At 47.8% G+C, this 20,612-nt stretch overlaps 1 protein-coding gene across 1 annotated transcript in view; it reads right to left on the reverse strand.

Annotated features, from left to right (window-relative positions):
- Positions 1-20,612, reverse strand: part of LOC144161128 (uncharacterized) — a 55,703-nt gene that overhangs the window by 12,329 nt on the left and 22,762 nt on the right. The window contains exon 8 of the mRNA XM_077692091.1: positions 9,800-10,003. Coding sequence (XP_077548217.1) covers positions 9,800-10,003 — 204 coding nt within the window. The remainder of the gene's footprint in view (positions 1-9,799; positions 10,004-20,612) is intronic.

Here is a 20,612-nt window from a genome sequence, read left to right on the forward strand (position 1 = left end):
GAGTCACTAAACCCAGCATCGTCGATGCAGGGGTTTCGAGGCTTCGAGGCGTCAGACGCCGAAGTATGCGCTACGAGTCCGGCATAGAGTTCTTCCGCGCTAAAGAGAAGCAAGTACAGATCCACAATTTACCTAACAGCTGCATGCGGTCAGATTTTAATGAGAAATGTCCTTGGCCTATACGTATATCTATACACTGTTTCGCCAGCGCTCGCCGCTCTCTGGCAACATTGTGCGTTCACCGGAAACGTGCCCTAGAAAGCTTCCTGTTTACATTGTTTTACCGTGGTTTCAGCCTGCGTTGGTGGCGGCAGCTGCTTGTGTTTCGGTATTTTCGGCGGATAAAATTATTCCGATGCAGCGCTCGCGACTCGGACACTGCTGTGTTGTGCCGGGATGCAGTCTGCGTTCCGGAACAAATTTGCTATCGGAAGTCAGAACGATCTGTTTCCCGAGAGATGAAGGCAGAAGGAGCGCCTGGCTTGCAGCGATTAAGCGGGTAAACTGGACGCCCACAAATAGCGCGCAGATTTGTTCTGCCCACTTCACCAAAAGGAAGTAAGGCCCTATGTATGCTTCAATTGCACAGAGGCGATGCTCAGAAGTTAGTCTAAGGCCCCCAGTTACAAGGAGCACGTCGGACGCAGTCGTGTTCCACCCATAACAGTAACCGCGGTGACGCTTTAGTTGGATAGCAAAGCTGCATGCTAACGCCGAAAATACATTGTAAAGGTGTTTCTTGTAGTTGGAGGCTTAATTATCAGGGATGTGTACTGTTCGAATCAACACTCGGGACACCAAAGTAAACGCGCTCAGCATGAATCGCCGCACAGCGTATACGTCGCGTTGCCCACGTTTTGTTGCTAATTACAGTGGCGCCGTTACACTTGCTTTTTATTTATGAGAGCGACGCCTGCGAGTGAGTTTTCATCGGTGCGAGCAACTGACTCGTAGTTTGTCGTGTTGCCGCCAATGGAAATCGTCGTACTCCAGTTAATTTACCCTTCCGTGTCAGCGCGGACTACATGTAGGCGGGTTAACTCGAAAGTTTGATTCATTAATAGTGTACTAGCCAGTAAACCATAGTTCTCGTGACTCAGCCGCACCTGACGTCATCACATAATGAGTACGTTTTGTTATCTCAGTCACACTGAACACCTTAGATCGCGACCGATTCCGATCGGTGCCGATCTCTATCAAAACTGCTCATTGTGACACAGGCGCAGTAAAAAGCGATTTATAATGTTGTGTGCCAAACGTTTGAGTGTGTCAACTAGCCCATTTTATGCAGCCTAAAATACGTGTGATGAAGCGTAGGTTCCGTTTATGTGAAGTGGCGTACCGTACACACCCCTTCGTATGTGAAAAAGTGGTGTTCATTATTACGACATTGTTAATAGTGTTGTCACAGTAGTAGTCATGTAGTCGCTAGACATCGCTGTAAACACATCTTAAGGAATGCGCCAGAAATAATGCAGCAACAAACTCAAACACACCAGGCAAACACCGCCGCGACGGCCGCGACCATGACACATGGACGGAGAGGGACGCGTCTGTGCACGCGATTTCCCGTTCCGTTAGCCGGAACGGTCCCCTCTGGCACCAAAAACCGGGTCTCCGCATGCGTCAAACCTGCTAGATATTTTCCGCCGCCGCCACGCGTCCAACGTGTGGGCAATTAACTGGCAGGGGGCGGCAGCCAATAACAGCACGAGGCGCGGAAGCGTCATTCATGACGTTTCGCGCGCGTTTGTTCGGTGTGTCGTCTGCTCCTGGATTTCGCGAGGTGGGTTTCTCCTGCGCCGCAGCCATGAGCAGCTCAAGGGCGGCCCGCATCGCCGAAAACGATCTGCTAATATCCCTGGTACGAGCAGAACCAAATGTATGGGACCAGAAAACAGCTGCGTATCGCTTACGCTTGCCTTGTAACTGCAAAAGACCACGCTGCATAAAGTAAAATTAAGAGCAACATCTCTTGAGAAGTGTCGGCATTGCAGTGTTTTTTTTCTCCGTGTAGTCAGCGAAGGCTGCCTTTATCGTGGTTGATTCGGTGGTTTTATTAAAGTTCATGTGAAAAGAACAACCATCGAAACCATATTCTTGCCACATTGAATGAGAGAAGCATTTGCACAAATCCACATAATTGTCAATAATGCGTAGCATTCTTACGCCGCTAGTATTCATTGAGTTTTTTAGAGACAGATTTGGCTATGAGTAGCCTAATACGTGGGGGTATTTTATTTTGATTTTTATTTTGTTTCTTTTCGCCAATGATCTAAATTACACCATTATAGTGATTAAGCACTTGACCAATAGTGTGTTTTTCCGCAGATGACAGGCGTAGTGCTGGTTTCGTCCGTTTGCGCGATTATTTAGTCGTGTTCTCGTTCTTTTCCGGGCTTTTTTAGTTGAGTCTTCGTTTTACAGAGGACATGTATAAGAAGCATTTTTTAAATTTCGTCCTCATTTTTGCGAAATGGTTATATTGTGTATTTGGGGGGGGGGGGGGGGTATTAATGTGTTTTACCATTTGCCTTCATTACGCTATTACAACGATTAAATGCATTACTTCCGCCAGTTATGCATTGTTGTGGAACTGCAGTGCGTTACATGACTGGCTCGTCTCCGCAATTTTTTTTTCGTAATTTCAACGTTCTTTTGTCGACTTTTTAAAGTTACGTCTTCGTTTTCGAGCAGATGTATGACATTTTTAGTAGTAGGTCGCGGGTTCGATTCCCGGCCGCGGCGGCCGCTTTTCTGATGGAGGCGAAAAGCAAAAACGCCCGTGTGTACGACATTTCGGCGCACGATAAAGATCCCCAGGTGGTCAAAATTAATCCGGAGCCCTCCACTACGGCGCGCCTCATCGCCTGCGTTGCGTCGGCGCGTTAAACCCCAACAATCATCACATATTTTTAGTAATTTCACTGTTGTGATTATTTATTTTTTCTATTTTTGTAGTACATTTTTTTCTCAAAACTCCGCTTGGCCAATTATATCCATTTACGCTATTAATGGATATAATTGGCCCCAATTACTTAAAGCAAGAATCTCCTACGAGAGGAAATCACGAGCATCGCGGGGCACCCAGGCGAACTCCGTCGAGCGTCAATGCGGCCCTGTGCGGGCTGCCAAAGGCTGCATGCACGCACGACGGAACGGGGCGGAGCTGAGCGACCCGACGCGTCGACGGCGCCCGCGCACCATGTGTGTCCAATTCCACCAAACGGCGGTGGGGAGCGGTTTCCGGAACGTTTACCGGAGCCGAAAACCGGCTGCAAAGACGGACATGTGTCTGGCCCTTTAGAAACCATTACCGGATGTGCCGCACCGGAAGTCTTCTGGGGCGAACCGTTCGGCGCATTCATGTTTGTTTACAAACAGCGAAGCCGTCTATAGCTGTCCATTTGTGGTCGTGAAATTTGAAGCCTAAAACGTGAAACGTAAAAAGGAGGTTAGCAGGTGCGGAGGAGGACCTCGGACTCGCACTATAGTCTTCACCCGTGCACGCTTTCGAACTTAACTACGTGCTTTGTAATGCTGAAGAGAGACCTTTTAGGATTTTTTTTTCTTTCTGCAGAAGCAACTTCCAGGATTTACCAAGATACTACACGTACAATGCGCGTCAAGTGCAAAGAGTCACCTTGTTCTTGTCTCTCGAGGTTTTCTTCACGCACCAGTGGGTGGGTTCCGATTTTTTTCCGATAGACCCGAGGGGATGCTTACAGCTGACGTCTCACGGCGAAGACTTCTACGGTCAGGCCTGCGTGAGGAGGCTCAGCCGTGTTGAGTGAATTTGTATTCCACGACCCTAACAGATAAAGTCTCCTTCTCCCTCTACTTCCCCCCTTCTTATTCTCTTTCTTTCTCAGGGGCGATTGTCGCAACTGTCCTGCAGCTGTCAGCACATCGCCCCGTATACGTTTACTCCGACGAGGCGTTCTCGGCGCAACCCGCAGTTCTGCAAGCGGTGCCTGTTTATAAAGACCTGCATGCTGCAGGGCCCCCATGCAAGCTCCGAGAAAAAGGGGAAGTCCGAAGCCACACTGGGCAAACATTCGGCTCTTTGTCAATGCAACCGCTCGAACAGCAAGGCGGTCGTCTTTGTGAAGGATGGCCGCATATTTCGTGGGCCAAGCCACGCAACGGCAATGCGTCTGGAAGGAATGCTTGTGGGTAAAATATTATTGTTCATTTCACAAGCTGCGCGCATCATTGTGGATGCTTCCCGGCTCTCAATAATCCGCCCAACGAGCGCGTAAAGTTCGCCGAAGAGGACCGTGAATAGGCGTTGGAGCCTTCTTGGAAGGACATGTATTTTTGTCCCTCCGCTGGGCAGGTGGAACAGCAAAGCCCCAAACCCTTTTTTTCTCTCTCTCTCTCTCTCTCTCTCTCTCTCTCTCTCTGTCTGTCTGTCTACACGTCCGTCTCTGTGCGTGCGTGCGTGCGTGCGTGCGTGTGTGCGTGCGTGCGTGCGTGAGGTGCAATTCTATAACAGCACTCGGTTGAGGTTGCCAGTTTGGGAATAGGGACTCCCATCACGATTCAAGAAGCCACCTTTGTTCTGTTCAGTTGGAGACCGCTATTATGCATATAAAGGCTGCGGTGTACTGGGAGCTTCCTACAATTGTTGGGAAGTAATTGCACTTGAGATAAGAGTCATTTCCGGGCAGTCAGTGAACCAAGTGGAAAATTTAGAACTATAGGTTATATTCATTCATTTACGTTAGCTTGCGAATGTGTTTTCTTACTGAATTCCTGCCCTTGTCCCTCCCTCCCCCCCCCCCTCTCTCTCTCTCTCTCTCTCTCTCTCTCTCTCTCTCTCTCTCTCTCTCTCTCTCTCTCTGGGATCACCACTTCTTTGATACAACTGCTTTCCGTTAGTCGGCATCCCACAAACACACTTTTTCACATTTGTTTCTAGATATATCTGTTAAAAAGTCGATTCTATTTTGTAGTGAAGTTTAAGCTTGGGGGAATCTGTGTCAGGAAAATCGCTGATGCGGGTTAGCTATATTTCAGATCCCTCTGAATTCGCCAATGCATCAGTTTAAGAAAACGTTCTCTCGTATATACGATGTCAGTCACCACTAGGCATTGACGGTATTATGTAAAGCGAATAATTATTGATCGCCGAACTCTCGGTGATAACGAGAACATTTCACCGGCCTGGCTTCTCTTTTGGTGGCACCATGCATCAGGATTCAAAATATTGCCGGTCGCGTCGCAAATCCCTGGTCACCTTATACGTGTACACTACAGAACCCGTGAGTGCATTCCTAAGCGATGTTGTGTTGATGGTGCGTGTTTTTTTTGCGATTGACTAGTTTTGATTTCTTTGGCAATAGCACAGTTAAACAAGTTTAAAAAATTCTAGCATATGACTCTTTTGCGATTTTTTTTTGTATATCCCCATATTCTAGCTGTTACTGTTTGTTTATGACTACTGCAAATTCGATTTCTGTTTTATATTCAGTGAAAGCCATTTTTTTTTCTAATTTGGTGGATTTGCACTGCTATGGTTAGAGCGCCGCTATTGAACGCGTCGCACCCAGCGGGAATTGAGAGCGCGCCGAAATTTAAGATAGCTGTTGCGGAAGCTTTTTGTGGGCGATAGCCGGGAGAGAGAGAGAACGTTCTTTTTTAGAGGAGAAAGCGGAGCCGGGTGCGCGCTTTCGCCAACCTATAGCCAAGCAAAAATGAAGGGTTTTAGTATAGCGGCTAGCGTGCTTTACGCTGAGGTTGGCGGGTACAGTCACTGGAACTTTCTAGTTCCAGTGACTTTAGGTTCTCATAGGGAGCCTGGATGCACGCGCTCTTTGCCGCGGAGAGCGCGTGCATTCAGGCACCCTACGTTCTTATAGATCTCGCACAAGCATGAATGCATGATGAGGTGGCGAAGGCCAGGGGCAAAAGTGAATGGTGGGCAGGGTGGCACCAGCAGTCAAGAGACCCACAGCAGAAGGCAATGGAAAGTTGATTGTTCCGGAGATTGCGTCCACGAAACACTGGGCAACAACGTGGTACATTTAGTTAGGGGAAGCTACCGCAATGTGCCGAGCTTTCAGATGGATTATCAACAGTGTGAAGAAATGTGCCTTTATCACTGGATCCTTTATCAGTGGATTAGTGGCGTATACATTGTTCGCGTTTCAACGCAAAGATGATGCTCGACAACCCGTAAGCACGCACTGAGCCTTAGTGTTTTTCATAAGGAGCTTGGGGATGGGGGCAACCTCCCAATGCACAATACGGGGTCTCTGAATGCTTTCGTAGTTTTTAGCAAGTGCCCCGGTTTTACCACTGCATCATACTGCCGAAATGTGAACGAAAGAAACACACTGGTCCAGTAGGAGGGTTTGTAACTGGGCTAGTTGGTTCATTGCATGAAGTTGAACAGCGCAGGGACGGGACTACGAGCAGAGGCGACAAACACGGGCCCTGGCTAACAACTGTTTATTTTTGGAAGGAAAGAACATTTATACGGCTACAAAAATTAACATGGTTATCAGAGAACGGATTAAGGCATGGCAAACAGGCAGGGAAGCTCTTATCCAGCATGCGCGCGAAGATAAGGGCGAAACGTGGGCTCCTCTTATCCGGCCAGACATTCCTGCCTTTCGCACCCATCAAATGCAGCCGGTGATCGAGCTGCGAACGGATTGCGTAAGAGCACCACTACATCTGTGCCGACAGGAGAGAGAGAGAGAAAAAATTTTCGTTCTTCAGCAGAGTCTTGTGGGAGTGGAGCCTTCTTACAGGTAGCCCTGTGCTGTCCTGGAGGGGACGTAAATGATGCAAGAAGTACGACGAGGCCAAGCGAGAGAAAGCTGGGGGTGGCTAATTTTAAACCACGTGGCCCTGTCGGCTATCACGGGAGCTCCGGACTAGGGGATCCTTGCAAAAATAAAGTTTTCTTCTTCTTCTTCTTCTTATGTTATATAAGATTAAAAATGAGTCATATGCCAGTCGTGACAATTATTCCTGCCCAATACCATCATTGTCATTGTCGTATTAGATAACTGAAAGGCACTTTTCGTAACTTTTGAACATTTATCCTTGCCCCTAGGCACGAGCTTTATCGTTTAGTGCATGCAATTTTATTGTTAGGCGCTGCGGCATGCCCTGGAGCTCCATCACGTGGACCTTTGCTGCACTAGCTGTTCTCATGAACATTACAGAGACCGACCATTGACTGTTCTAGGATGACGAGGGCCTCTACCGAGGGCCTCCAACCGCTCCTGCCTCGCGCCACTCGAGTCCATCCCTTGCCCGAGAAATTCCGTACTTCGTCCCTCCATCAAGTAATCGGCCTTCTCCATATTCTAGACCCGCATCTCGGTGTCCACTGTGTCACCCTGGTAGTCCACTGATTGTCATTTCGCCTAATATATTCGAGGCCAGCCCAAGTCCATTTCTTTTTCTTTACAATGATATCTTCTACCCTATTTCGTTCTCTGATCTAAGAAGCTCGTTTCCTGTCCCTGAACGCTAATCCTACCATTCTTCTTTCCGTGTCCCGCTGAGCCGACCTTAGTTTGCTTTCAAGTTGTTTAGTAAGGCGCAGAAAACTGCAATATATGTAAATGCCATAAAACAAGTTTATACCTCTGCGTTGAGAAATGCAATCGTGAAATTGCTTATATTGGCGCACATACATGCGCAGCTGTTCCAGCAGCTTGTGAGAATAGACCCGTGCCAATCTCTTACGCAGATATATATCTATGCTCGGGTTTGACAACTTAAGCACGACAAGGGAAGTTGCCACGTGCGCCTCATCACCGCAGCCGGCTGTTACTCCGCGCGGCGCATGCAAAGCGCGCCTTACTGCGAGTATTTTGAGCATGACGCGAGTCGTTTCAGAGCCTTTTCCAAATTAATCTGCTAATAAACTACTGCAGCGGCGATAACAAACTACGTGATAAAAAGCAGACGATGTCACGCATTAAGTGCAATCTCCTTTCAAAACACGTGCCCGCGCTGATATCTGGTGCTGTCGCTTCGTCGGAGTGATGATACTGCATGAGCTATTGCCGTTATTAACTCGTACCCGAGTATACCCCACACCCTGTCTCCTCCCTCACACACCGTGCTCGGAATTTTTAAGTGTAACCGGGCACCCGCCGCGGTGCTTCAGTGGACAAGCCGATGCGCTGCTGTACATGAGGGTGCTCGTTAGATGGTAGGCAGCAGCGGTTGTGTTGTCTGTTTTGTTATTTTTTTAAGGAGACTAAAAACCAACATGTCTTAGCAAATAGGAGACCCAGGCAAATGATAGATTCTTATCGGTGGTTTACTTAATTTGCAGCCCTTCAATAAGGCTCCCTTATATCATAGTGCAGCTATCATCATCATCATCGTCGTCATAATCATCATCACATGCGTTTAACTTTTCTGCGCTTCCTGTGGCCATTCGCTTATGGAATAGCCTTCCTGATAGCATTGCTGCTGAAAATAATCAGGAAAAATTTCGTTATCTTTTACACGAGCACTTGCAGAGCAGCACATAAAATTAGACATCATCTCGTTTTCCTTCACTGGGCTAGGTGTTTGAAGTGGTGCGGTTTTTTTCCGTTGCCTTCAGCTTTTTTTTTTTTTTTTGTGCGTGTCATGTGCACGCTATCTGTTGCAAATATGTTGATTCTTTTTTCGCATTTTCTATCGTCAAATGTTATTGCGAGATATGTACCTTTCATTTGATGAGGTTTGTGTGCTCTGAACATTGTAGTACTTTTTGCGTTATTTCCCTGCAATGTAATTATCCGTTTTTTTTTTCTCTTGTTTTTCTCTGATTTTGCCATGTGTGTACTGAAGTCTTTAGTTCTTTACAATCTTTACTGCCGAGTGTTGGCTGCTTGAACATTCTGTAATTTTCATGTAACCCCTCTTACTCAATGCCCCCGGGCCTGTAAAGTATTTTAAATAAATAAATAAAAAATTATCATCATATCTACGCCCACTGCAGGGCAAAGGCCTTTCCCATGGATCTCAATTATCCCGGTCCTGTGCTAACTGCGACCAATTTGCCTTCGCAAACGTCTTGATCTCATCTGCCCACCTAACTTTCTGCCACCCCCCGCCACGCTTGCCTTCTCTAGGGATCCACTCTGTTACCCTTAATGACCAACGGTTATCTTGCCTTCGCATTACATGCCCTGCCCACGTCCATTTCTTCTTCTTAATTTCTACTAATACTATATGTCTGTTCCCGGACGCACTCGGCTGCCCCGCGGAGTGGGAGCAGCTATGATATCACGTAATTATTACAGCAGTGGTAAAACTAGTATTACGTAGTGTCAACAGATATATTGAAAAAGCAAAATACCCGCCGGCAGCACCTCCACGGTGCTCCAGAAAACATTACCCCTGCGCGCCGACATGCACACATCATTTTTGTGTGAGGGGGACTTTGAAATTTTCATGCGAGTCACGCCTTTCAGATCCTATTGCATGCTTCATCCATGCAGTTACTGAGTCACTGAGGGAAATATGAAGTACAACGACTATTCGAAAAGGAAAAAAAAAAAATGGGCTGGCAAGTCGCACCTAGGTCGCACTTCCAGAAATATTGCGCCAGCGCGACAACTTGCGTCTTTTTTTTTTTTTTTTTTTTTTTTTTTTGCGGGCAAATCCGCATGCGAGTCACGCCTTTCAGATCTCATTCGCGTGGTTCACCCATTTACTGGGTCCCTCTGCAGATCGCAGTGAACGATCATTACACCACACCGTAAATGTTGATATATTCCGTAGTCATGTCAGCTGTAACGACATTTCATCGCGGAGCCGACGGAGAGCCCACCTTTTCCGCTGCTCCTCGAAGACGCGCGCCGAAGCCATCGTTATGCTCGTGGCAACTGCTTGCTTTATCCATATCCTGGCAGGGTCGGTGCCGTGCTGGCGACGATCTAACGGCCCGGCCAGTGCGCGGCTTGTTTTGAAGACGGCATTCATGGCCCGTACTCGCATGGTGCGCGCAGCGTGCCTTTACGCAACAAGCGGGATTATCGGTTGGAATTGCGAATCACGTTTTCTGCCCCCCAAGGACGCCGGCGGTGCGAAGGTGAAGGCCTCACCGCTGACGCTTGGAGGCCAACCCGGCGGTTCCGCGCCAACCAGGATCAGTGGCCCCCGCGGCGTCTTGCAAGTGTACGATGTGGAGCACTCTCGCTTTTTTTTTTTTTTAGCAGCTAACCGCCGCACGGTGACAGCTGAGTCAAATGTCGCGCAACTAGGAGCGCAGTTACGAGAAGGAACCACTACATCCAGTGTGCACCGAGAGGACGTCGACCGGCTTGCATGCATCCGGTGCTCCGACATTTATTATTATATTATCCAGACTGCACGAAAGTCTGCAAAATAAAAGTGGGCGTACGCATTTGAAATGAGCCGTACGACTTCAAAAAAAGCTTTAGAGCTTTTCCAGAAAGCTTCGCATTGAAAAAAAAAAATCCTGGTTCGGTGCTAGAACTCGGGGAAGGTGGGCTGCGCCACTATAGAGCAGTAGCTCTACCAACTAAGCGAATCAGTAAGACTAGCCGTTTGTAGTGCGCGAGCGAAATGACCGACAACAACGGTTAGACGACCAAATCAGTGGAAGCTCCAAAAATAAAGCAAGTTTCTGTTAAGGACAAGTTGACGAGCGCCACAGCATGCGCGAATTTTTATTCAGCTGCGAAGCTTTCGGAGGATGATTTCCTTTGTATCCGTATGGCTGCATTCCTGACAGATGTCAATTTTTCCTTAGAAAAATTTCTCACTCCCCCTTGAGAGCTTTGCTGCCTAAATTGGTCGAATAGTGAAGTATACCAAAATATGGAAGGACACGTGGCCTTCCATATTTGTTGGAATATTAGGGATATATATCCCTAATATTCCAACAAAAGCGCGCGTTGAACCCGGTCCCACCGCGCATAACCTGCGCTTTTCCATCGGAGGGAGGGAATTCCGTGAATCAGGAATTGTGGGCTTAATTCTGACGTCAAACTCCTCGTTCTTTTATTATGTCAATAAATAAGCTTATTTTCCATTCGTTGGCATATTAACAGGAAACCACTGAAGTGCGTTCATGACCTGCTTCAACGTTTAAGGCGCAGAGGGGCTCATTAAGACCCATAACGTGCATCTAGTGCCACGAGAAAAGCCCGACGACACGTTTACTTGAATGCAAGAAGGAAAACAGCGCTCAGACGCGACCCGATGGGAGGCACTTGTGGAAGCTAAAAAGCGGGGCACGTCATTTTCCAATCGAGAAAAACAAAACTAAAGTATTTGTTTCAGTTCCGCGCGCGCCCGACCGATTCATTATTTTCTGTCAGCACAGGTCCACGAAACGCATGGGTCACGAAAACAAGATAAGTCATGGGATGTCGTACGGCGGCCGTACGCCCATCGTTTATGGACGGCCGGCTTGCGCAAGGATGCCACGCGATCCCGCGTTATTTACGGCCTTGCATCGTCCGCGGCAGCCTTTTCCCTCCCCAAGGGTGCACCCCCTGCGCGCAGTTTCCCAGAAGACGCGCTACTGTTACGCAAGCACTGCGCCGTCCGATGCACGCACGCACAGCACTCTCCGAGAAATCGCTGCAGGCGGGCTTCACCACAACGAGGAAGCCTGACGACGAATCAGTGACCGAATGTGCGAATTTCACAACTGAATCGAATTTAATTGCGCAGGGACATCAGCTCAAATGCACAGATACCATTTTTTCCTCAGATCATGCGTGCTGGGCCTCGTCCTTCGCTAAATTCGCACTTTTGGTCACGCTAACTGGAATGTTGTGGTGAAAACACTCTGTGATGATTTCTTAGTGTAGGCTCATGGCTCCATGAGTTAGCCATGTTTTTTTTTTTTTTTTGCGTGGGTGAAGTGTTAGAAATCAGTGACGTGTACACGTATACAGCTCTCACATAACGTCGAGTAATTTGTCTCTTAGCTTACAGAAATCACCACCAAGCTAGCTGGTATTGCACACAAAAGATATAGAGACACTTGGTACGCATTCTAAAACAATTAAAAACCATTAATTGAACTCTGTAAAGGTGGATGGCCAGCGAAGCTGTATAAATTACACATCCCACTCATGGTTAGAAAATGGAAACGTATTTATTTTTCTCGCCATTTGGTAACGGTAGCCTTAATGAAACTTGGAAGGGCTAAGGTTTACAGAGAAACATAAGACTGTCCGCAAGTCCACGTACTGACTGCAGACGGGAATTCTGTAACGTTTACAACTTTACTCTGAACCAATTACGACAGGTAAATGAAACTCGGCTTAATGATAGAGTCGTCTTAGCGGCCAATTATCGTAGAATTTTTGTTGAGAAAATTTTAATAAAACAAGTTACAGCCATTTTCTGTAATCATATACTCTTGCGTTTTGGGGTTGGCGTCCTGACCATCTGTGATTTCAGCATCGAATAAGCTTGGTCGTACACCCCTCGGCTACTGCGGTGGGGCTGGTATCAGCGTGATGCTGTTTTCGCTAATTCTACTATCACAAAATTTTCCATAGTGTGTCCAGATGTATTCTCCCCAAAAAATGTCATGAGGCTGGCTATTGCCAATGGTTCATCCCCGGTCAGCAAGAGGCCGCCGCGCTACAGCATGCACCTCATCTGCTGCGTGTAGGAAGCCATGACCACCCCCATGCGTGTCACAGATGCCATGGTCGCCGTTAGAGTCACTAGTCGCCGTCATGCATATCAGCTGCGGGCTGCCCTCCAACCACGGATCCAACTGAGCAGCTCCCGAAGAACGTCCGTGACCACATTTCCGACTTAAACCTGTTAAAACACAAATTTGGGGTTTTGGTCCCTCCAGAAAACAACGCTGGCATCCCGACCACCTCGCGACGGGGCCTGGCCGCGGCCGTCGTAGCCAAAGCAACGCCACATCCTTCATGAACGTGCTTACATCGACGCAGCAACGCCATGACAATCACGTGGTGTGATGAGGCTCACGCTTCGCAACTCTGCCATACGTCTTCCGCGAGTATTGATGCCCTCAAAATCGAGTTCGACGCCCAGCTCTTGGGGTTACACAGCTGCTTTCACTTACACAGAGGGATCTTGGTGGACACGTAGAACAGACACGGACGAGGATTAAGACCTCACGGTCACGGTATTATTCTGTTCGTCTTGGCAGGGAAATATTGACCAAGCCGAACAGAATAGTACACACGACACGACGCACAGTTTGAAACGAACTTTATTAAGAGCTCGGGCTGTCGGCGTCTAATGTCGTCGTCGTAACCACCGTCTCATGTAGTCATGGTATTAAAACACCAGGACACTCGTTTACGCCTCGCGCTACAACGCTTCGTAACGCGTACTAAAAAAACACGGGCATACTCGTTTACGCCTCGCGCTAGAACGCGTTGTGTTTCAAAGACGCGAGACTTTTACAGCAAAGCTGTATACATCATACCCCCCAACGGTTTCATTTCCGTTAGCAAAAACGCCAAGGCGCCAAGGATGCACTTATAAACTGCATGCTTCGCACCTCCCCAGGTTTCACGTTAGTGGAGATGGCCCGGGATTTTTTCTTTCACTCCACCCACGATCATTCATCCTCACCGACAGAGAAAGTTGGCTTTTATTGAAGGACGACACTTGTATATGACTGCCTCACGTGGTGTACAAACAACGTAAGCAAAAACCAGGATGATGACGATTAATAAATCTTGATTGATCGAGCTTTTGTGCAGCCGCCCGGTGTGTGGACCGGGATGGCCTGTGCTTGGCTGCCAGTCCAGGACCACGCCACCAGTTCCCGCTGGATTCCAAGGTCTGGACTCAGCGGGCTGTCCACCCTCTTCTCGTTGGAATAGGGGGTACTGGGGCAAGGTCTGGGGTCCGCTGGGACTCTGGTGGCACAATGTGCTTGGCGTGTAGGACAGGTATTGCAGATAGAGGATAATGGGGTCAAGTAAATCACATGAAGTAAAGAAGCTATGGAGGTATCGGTAGTCTTCGAAAAGTAACGCCTTCGGCCCTTGATAACTTGGGATGAGGAGTCGGGCATTTCCGCCTGTCTTGATCGTGGTGACTGAATATGTCAGCATACGTGACAACCAGTTCTGTCTTGGGAGCCACAAGCAGTGGTTGTCCCTCTCGGGTAAGGGCCCGGTGTATAAGCGCGCGGGCATTGGCGCAAGCCGCTTCATTATCCTCGATGAATTCCTGACTGGGTACCCAGGCGAACTGTGTTTGAAGTATCAGAATCTTCCTGGGGGAGTGAAAAGCCGTCTTTCTGGTGCGAGCTCGTCGGTAGTTGCTGCATGTCGCCTATAGGAATCCTCAGGAATTGTGGTGGCATCTGTTGCTTCCGTGATGGCTGGAGCAACGGCAGTTTCTTCGGTGGCTTCTGTTGATATGGTGCGGATGGAGATGGTGGTCGTTTCTTATGCTGCGTTAGTGACGCATACAATGTGGGCTGGTTGGTCCCCGTAAGAGGACGGGTAATATCTTGTTGTGGGGTTATCGCCGTATTTGTTATGCATGGGTCGTACTCTGGATATATGCGTCCAGCCTTGCGCACTGGATGCATTTTGGGAGTATCGGGCGGTCTACCATGATGGCTTGTTGAAGGGAACCCGTTCCTTGTGATCTTGCATTCGCGGTGTTGTATATTCCAGCCTTTAGGCTCTAGCTCCTCCCATTGCGGTTAGGCGCAAACGTTCAAGGTGTGGTGTGCCGCTTGGATCTTCTCCCATCTGCTGTGTAGTGTGGGCTAAATTAATCCCTTAGTGATGTTTTCGGTTGCAGTCCAGTAGTTTTCTTGTATGCTTGTGGAATGATGACACTGAGCCTTTATTTTAGCGTTTTGCTGAGTACTATACATAAGGGGTCCCATAAGCACCCGGCTTGTGAATATGGCCTGTACCCCGAACACAATTCGAGCAGATGACCTTAGAGTGGCCTTGAACTGCCTAAGAGTGAACTCTCTACGCGTTGCAAGTGACCTCGTCATTCTTCTTCACATCTTCCATAACGGAGCCTTCGCAAAGACGAGCTGACAAGGCCTACAAATGTCCACGGTATTAAAACACATTCTTTGCGTAGCTGCCGAACAGTTCATGTCCACACCCTTGCCGACGTACCAAACGACAGAGCGTGGAAAAAAGCAAGACTTCTAGGAGACCTAAGCACTCCCTGTGGTGTAGTGAATTCGAAAGCGTTAGTGCTGAATTGTCGAACGGATATGCCGGTACTGTGTGTACCGCCATCGTCGAGTTTCATTCGTCTTGTACGTGGTGCATGCTTGCAATTTCGTAACATCTGTGGGGACAGCGCCGTACAATCGCAGTTGTTTCACGTCTGCTCTCACAGTGCAGCGCGCAGTAGCTTCAGCTCCTCCTCTGTCGCCCCTCCTGGTTCTCCCTTCCCGCGGTCTCAGGTGCTCCGCTCTCGGTTTGCTTCGTGGCGGGCAATGCCACGCATGCACTGGTCTGGGTCTCTTTGACGCGTTCCGCCCCTCCCGCTCCTGTTTAGTGCCGCATTGCCGTGGGCGACCAACCTTCACAGCTGCTGTTGACTTCTATTCTCTGATACACCGCACAGGTAAGGTTCAAGGAACCTGTTCAAGGGGAAGGTAGCGCCCTCATTTTATGTACAGTCATGAGGTGGAACCATCTTCATCATATAGGGTTGGGCAGAATGTGTCCAGTGGTGCGACTGTGTCATCCCAATATTACCACCGCTCTTTTCCTCTGCGTGCGCATAAAAAGAACCAAATGACGAAGGCACGAAGAAAAAGGAACACAAGCACCCCTCCGACGTGTTTGTGTTCCTTCTTCTCGTGTCCTGCGTCCTTTCCGCTGGTTCTTCTGCGTCTTTTTCTTGCTCCAGTTACAACTGCTTTAACGATTAGACAATTAAGCTTGCTAGCGCAACGAAAACGTGCTTTTCTAGTCACATAAGTGCTACTTCTGTAATTAGCACGCTAGAATCCCTCCTGTATGCCGCAGTACAGTCATGTACAAATGAAACGCAATAACAAAAATATGAACAGAACACACAAATAGCGCGATTTCTTTCCATGCAAGTCGAATGGACGCATGGCTCAATTACAGTAACAATGTTTGGAAACGTGGATTACCAAATATACCAATAGCGTGCAATTGTTGGAAATCCACAAACAGTATTTTTTTTTTTCAATTTTGCCTGCTCCGATTCATATTTCGTGTTCGCATTTCATTTGTCCATGACTGTACATGTCTCTAACACACGCGTGCATACCCAGAGAATGTGCAATTTAGGGTTATGGGACAACAAAAAAGGGGTGTAATCACCGTAAACTTTTCCCCACTTTTGGAAATGAGTTAAGGATGAAAAAAGTTTAGTGTGGGCATTCTGGGCATTATGTTTTATACCGAAGTCAGCGCAGTCCTCGTCGTCCTCTCTCTGTCCTTGTCTGGTTTTTTTTTTTTTTTTTGCGCTAATTTTGAATTATGTACCAATACGACCAGTTAGTCGAATTATCCTTACCCTCAAACGAAATTCATCCGTATTGATAGGAGCAAAGCATATATACAATATGCAAAAATCGTGTTATCATTCTGCTTGACTCACGACGCAATGTTGTTAAGTTACACCAGTAGAGACCGGAACGTTAGGCACAAAAAAGCAAGGCTTTAGGCGCCAATAATAGGTACTGAAAAGCGACAATCAGGCAAATATAGGCACCAAATACTGTCGTTTAGGCACATATCGGCTCATTTACTATTTACTTCAGCAGCGTATTTTACGACACATTTTTTACTTGCAGTAAAAACAGAGGACAAGGCTTGTGCTGTGCGAAAGTGATTTCTTCTTCGTGAAAATAAGGCACACAAGAGTTCATGTTTTAATAGGTTTACATAAAATTCAGGGTGATTGACAACAAAAGAAGGGCTCAAAAGCCATGACAACAGGCCCATCTCAATGATTTGCGGCTTGAAGTTGTCTCCTTTCAATCGATAATTCTGTGCGAAAAAAACAACGCCCAACGTTCACTGAAGTTAGGGGAGCGTGCTTGTACTTCGGGACGCTTCATGATCTAATTCCATCTGGTATATCAGAATGTTTGGGGCTCAGAACCTTCGGCAGTTCTTTCAGCACAGGGAATGCAGGAATTATGTCAGAAAGGAATGGCTGTATCAGCAACCGGTCATATATGGGGAAGGCGGCGGATCTGTCCTGGACCTTCGAAATGAGCTCAGCATTCTTAGAGTGACGCCCAAGCTTTCAACTGCGGCAATAATTTCCCGCAATAATTTGCAATAATTTGGACCGAGGCGCTTTTGTCGACTGCAAAGCTGTTAATACCGTCGGCGAGGGTTTTTGTAGTAGTTTTCCGCCCTTAGCCGAGCTTTTCAAGGGGTAACAGCGGGCTCTGGTGAAAGAGGCACCATACAGATAACTGCTGTTTGAAGACCAAACTGCGCCTCGAAGAAACATCTCAACTGCAGGTATTTAATCGTTAACAGACCAGAACGACCTCCTGAGCTCTTCAAAACACCAATGAATCTCATGGATAGTACAGGGAAGTCCAATAAATCCGTACATATTACTGAGCTATTCCGTTTTTCTGTGCACTATTCTGTTCTGCAGAAGCAAATGACCAGCGAAGCTGCGGGAATGCCACCATTCAGTAAATATGCACTATAAACCGATTATCAATACAGTAAAAGATCGTAATTAGGACTCGGTTAATTCGAACTTACAGTTAATTCGAACTGATGCCCTGGTCCCGGCACAGCCCTGTATATTTCAGTGGGGGAAAACTCCCGATAATTCGAACGCGTCGGTATCCAGAACGGTTAATTCGAACTGGGATCCCCTGATTTTCTATCGCTTCTCGCAGAAGAAGTCGGCCCAGAGTGATTACAACGTGTTGCAAACTTAGACCAAACCAAATTTGCTAGAGATGCAAAAGAACGAAACAGAAAAAAATGGCCGCGTATCTGCTCCTTTCGTTGAAAATGTCACCAAAAGACGATAGACTTTGTAGACATTTGCCAAGGAAATGCCCCCTTTGCTTTCCTGCTCACCTCTCATGCTGTTCCTGTTCCGTCGCGCTCATCCCAAGGTAAACACACTGAAGGTTTGCTCAAGGCGATTTGAATTTACCGCTTTCCACTGCTACATCCGGGGTTCCTCGATGCCAGCGCTGCAGTGCGGCGGAGACGCGCATGAATCGAGGCGGCCGACTTCAAGTTTTATAGAACCACGTTGCCGTGGTTCCAAGCGTGAAACTTAGCTAGTGGAACCTTTCGTTGCTGTTGCAGCGTGATTTCTCATATGCCGCCAGGAGGTGGCGCGGGCAACAGCAGGCGGCGGTTTTCTGCAGTAGATGTAGAATATTATTTGATATCGAAAAACCAAGCATCCAGGAATTTTTTAAATAAAGGAACACTGTAAATATTCCTTATGTACTAATTTCCTGTCTTATATTTGCGTAATGTCTTGTTCTTGTTCAGCAAAGTTGACAAGTATGAACATATAAACCGGGCTTAGACGTTTACATTTTACTTTGGCCGGGTGGCTGAATCGAGTTACAGACAGACAGTCGGACAGACAGACAGACATACAGACAGACCAAAATTTCCGGGTTTAAGTATACCCCAAGAAAGACTATCGTCTTTAAAAAACACAGCGTAGCGGGCGCGCTACGCTGCTGCGACAGCTTATTTCGCCTCCGCCCGCCGCGCCGCCGGTGTCAGTGCTCCGGCGCATACCGTTGCAAGTTTTCTTTGTGCCGCGGTCGCTGGTCTGGGCCTACGGTCATATGGAGTGCGCAATAGACGTCTAGTAGCGCCTAGTTTGCGATAACGAGTCTAGAGGTGGCTTGCCCGCGCAGTATGGCGCGATGTCCATTCATTCTATAGCGCCCGCCCGCTAATTCGAACTCCGTTTAATTCGAACAATTTTATGGTCCCCTTCGAGTTCGAATTAACGACCTTTTACTGTAATAGCACTCAAGATTCTTTGCAACTAATTCCCTTATTGCTAGGTTTCCGAATGCCCTTGAAGGTTACCAGGCACGGCAAATGATGGTTGTCACGACGACAGCACTTGCTCCGTTTCTCGTTCCTTCTTCGTCCTACACGTACCCTGAACCCAATGTAAAATAAAGTGGCACTACTACTACTACTGCATTTTGCCGGCCGGCGGTGTGCCCGTGATGGGCGGACGACTGTGCACTTGTTCGTGGAGTCGCCTCAACACTTTGTGTGTCAGATTTGCACGTGGTTTTCTCCTATAGGGCGCTTCTTTGTCCTTGAGTGGCATGTGCACGGCTGTGTCCAGGTCATTTTCTTCTTTGCTTGTTTTTGATTGCATTGTCAATAGATAGGGCACAACGACAAACGTTTTCACCGTCGGTACGCGGGCACAGCGCATCAGAAGGGCAGAACAAAACATCTCGTGTGGACAGGGGGCGACCTCAGCGATGTTGGCTGCGTTGTCACTGCGTACGGGCCTCTGGTGGCTCGGCCGATGTGGCGAGGTTGAGGTGGTGGCGGCGGTTTAAGCTTCTCGGCGTGTTTAGGCGGATTTTTCTCGTAAACGGCGTGCGAGAAACGCCCAGTTGCGGCCTTATAAAGCGAGAAGAATCCTTGCAGAACATCGACTCTAAAAACAAAAAAGCGTATACAACCCAAAAAAGGTATTTTTAAGCGCCTCAGAGCCCATATAGGCCCACATAGTCAAAATAGGCGCTTAAAAGCCCTTAGTCAAAATAGGCACTTATAGCCAGATAAACTATAGCTGAAAATGCTCCCTTTCAAGTTTCAATTAGTTCGCGCTTATATGTTAAATAGGCTTGACACGGACTTTACATGCCGAATACTAATGTAGAATAGGATTTGACGAGCCCACCGTGTTGTGTAGAGTCTAATGACGCGCCCACAGCATTGCGTCCCTGTTTTCTTCTAACGTCCTGTGTTTCTTCGTTCAAGCTGAAGTCTCACGTCGATATTAACCAACTCGCCCAATCCCAAGCAATTCTACGGAAGACACTCACACAATAGAAGGCAACACACACGGGGCTTTCTTGTTCTGCGTTTTTTCCGCTGGTTCCACAGGACCTAACGAACCAACTGCTAGCCAGCAATTTACTTCCTTACGTGTCGCATGCCGCGCTTACACCGATATATGGCACACCGACACGCAGGACACTGGATACTATGTTAACGTTGCGCAGTTCGTTGGCGCACTTACCAACAGCGCCTGTTACGATTGGACTTCGCGTTCGTACAGCCGGCAAAAGGCTTGTCTATAACACAGCGTTCGTACTCTCAGCCCTATCCTGCCCCACCGGAGCGGGATTTGAATAAAACTACTGCGGAATTCTGAAGTCTTAGCCCTTCGCTTTTGCCTCCGACATGTTTGGAACGAGTATGGTTTTTGGATGTAGCTGGTTGAAGTCAAAATCGCTGTTATAGACAAGCGTTTTACCGGCTGTACAGTGCGACATGAGCAGCGACTCTTATCTCCCAAGCGCTTCCTTATAATGTCCCACGTGAGTTTATCGACGCATAGCGTGAGATGTCGCCTGACTCTTGTATTAACAGTGCGCGCTAAAATGGGAGTCACTCGAATAGAACTATGAACGGAAAATACGGGGAGTG

The sequence above is a fragment of the Haemaphysalis longicornis genome, unplaced genomic scaffold (genome assembly GCF_048455015.1).
Source record: "Haemaphysalis longicornis isolate Haplotype H1 unplaced genomic scaffold, Haemaphysalis longicornis Haplotype H1 scaffold_1, whole genome shotgun sequence".
Lineage (NCBI taxonomy): Eukaryota > Metazoa > Arthropoda > Arachnida > Ixodida > Ixodidae > Haemaphysalis > Haemaphysalis longicornis.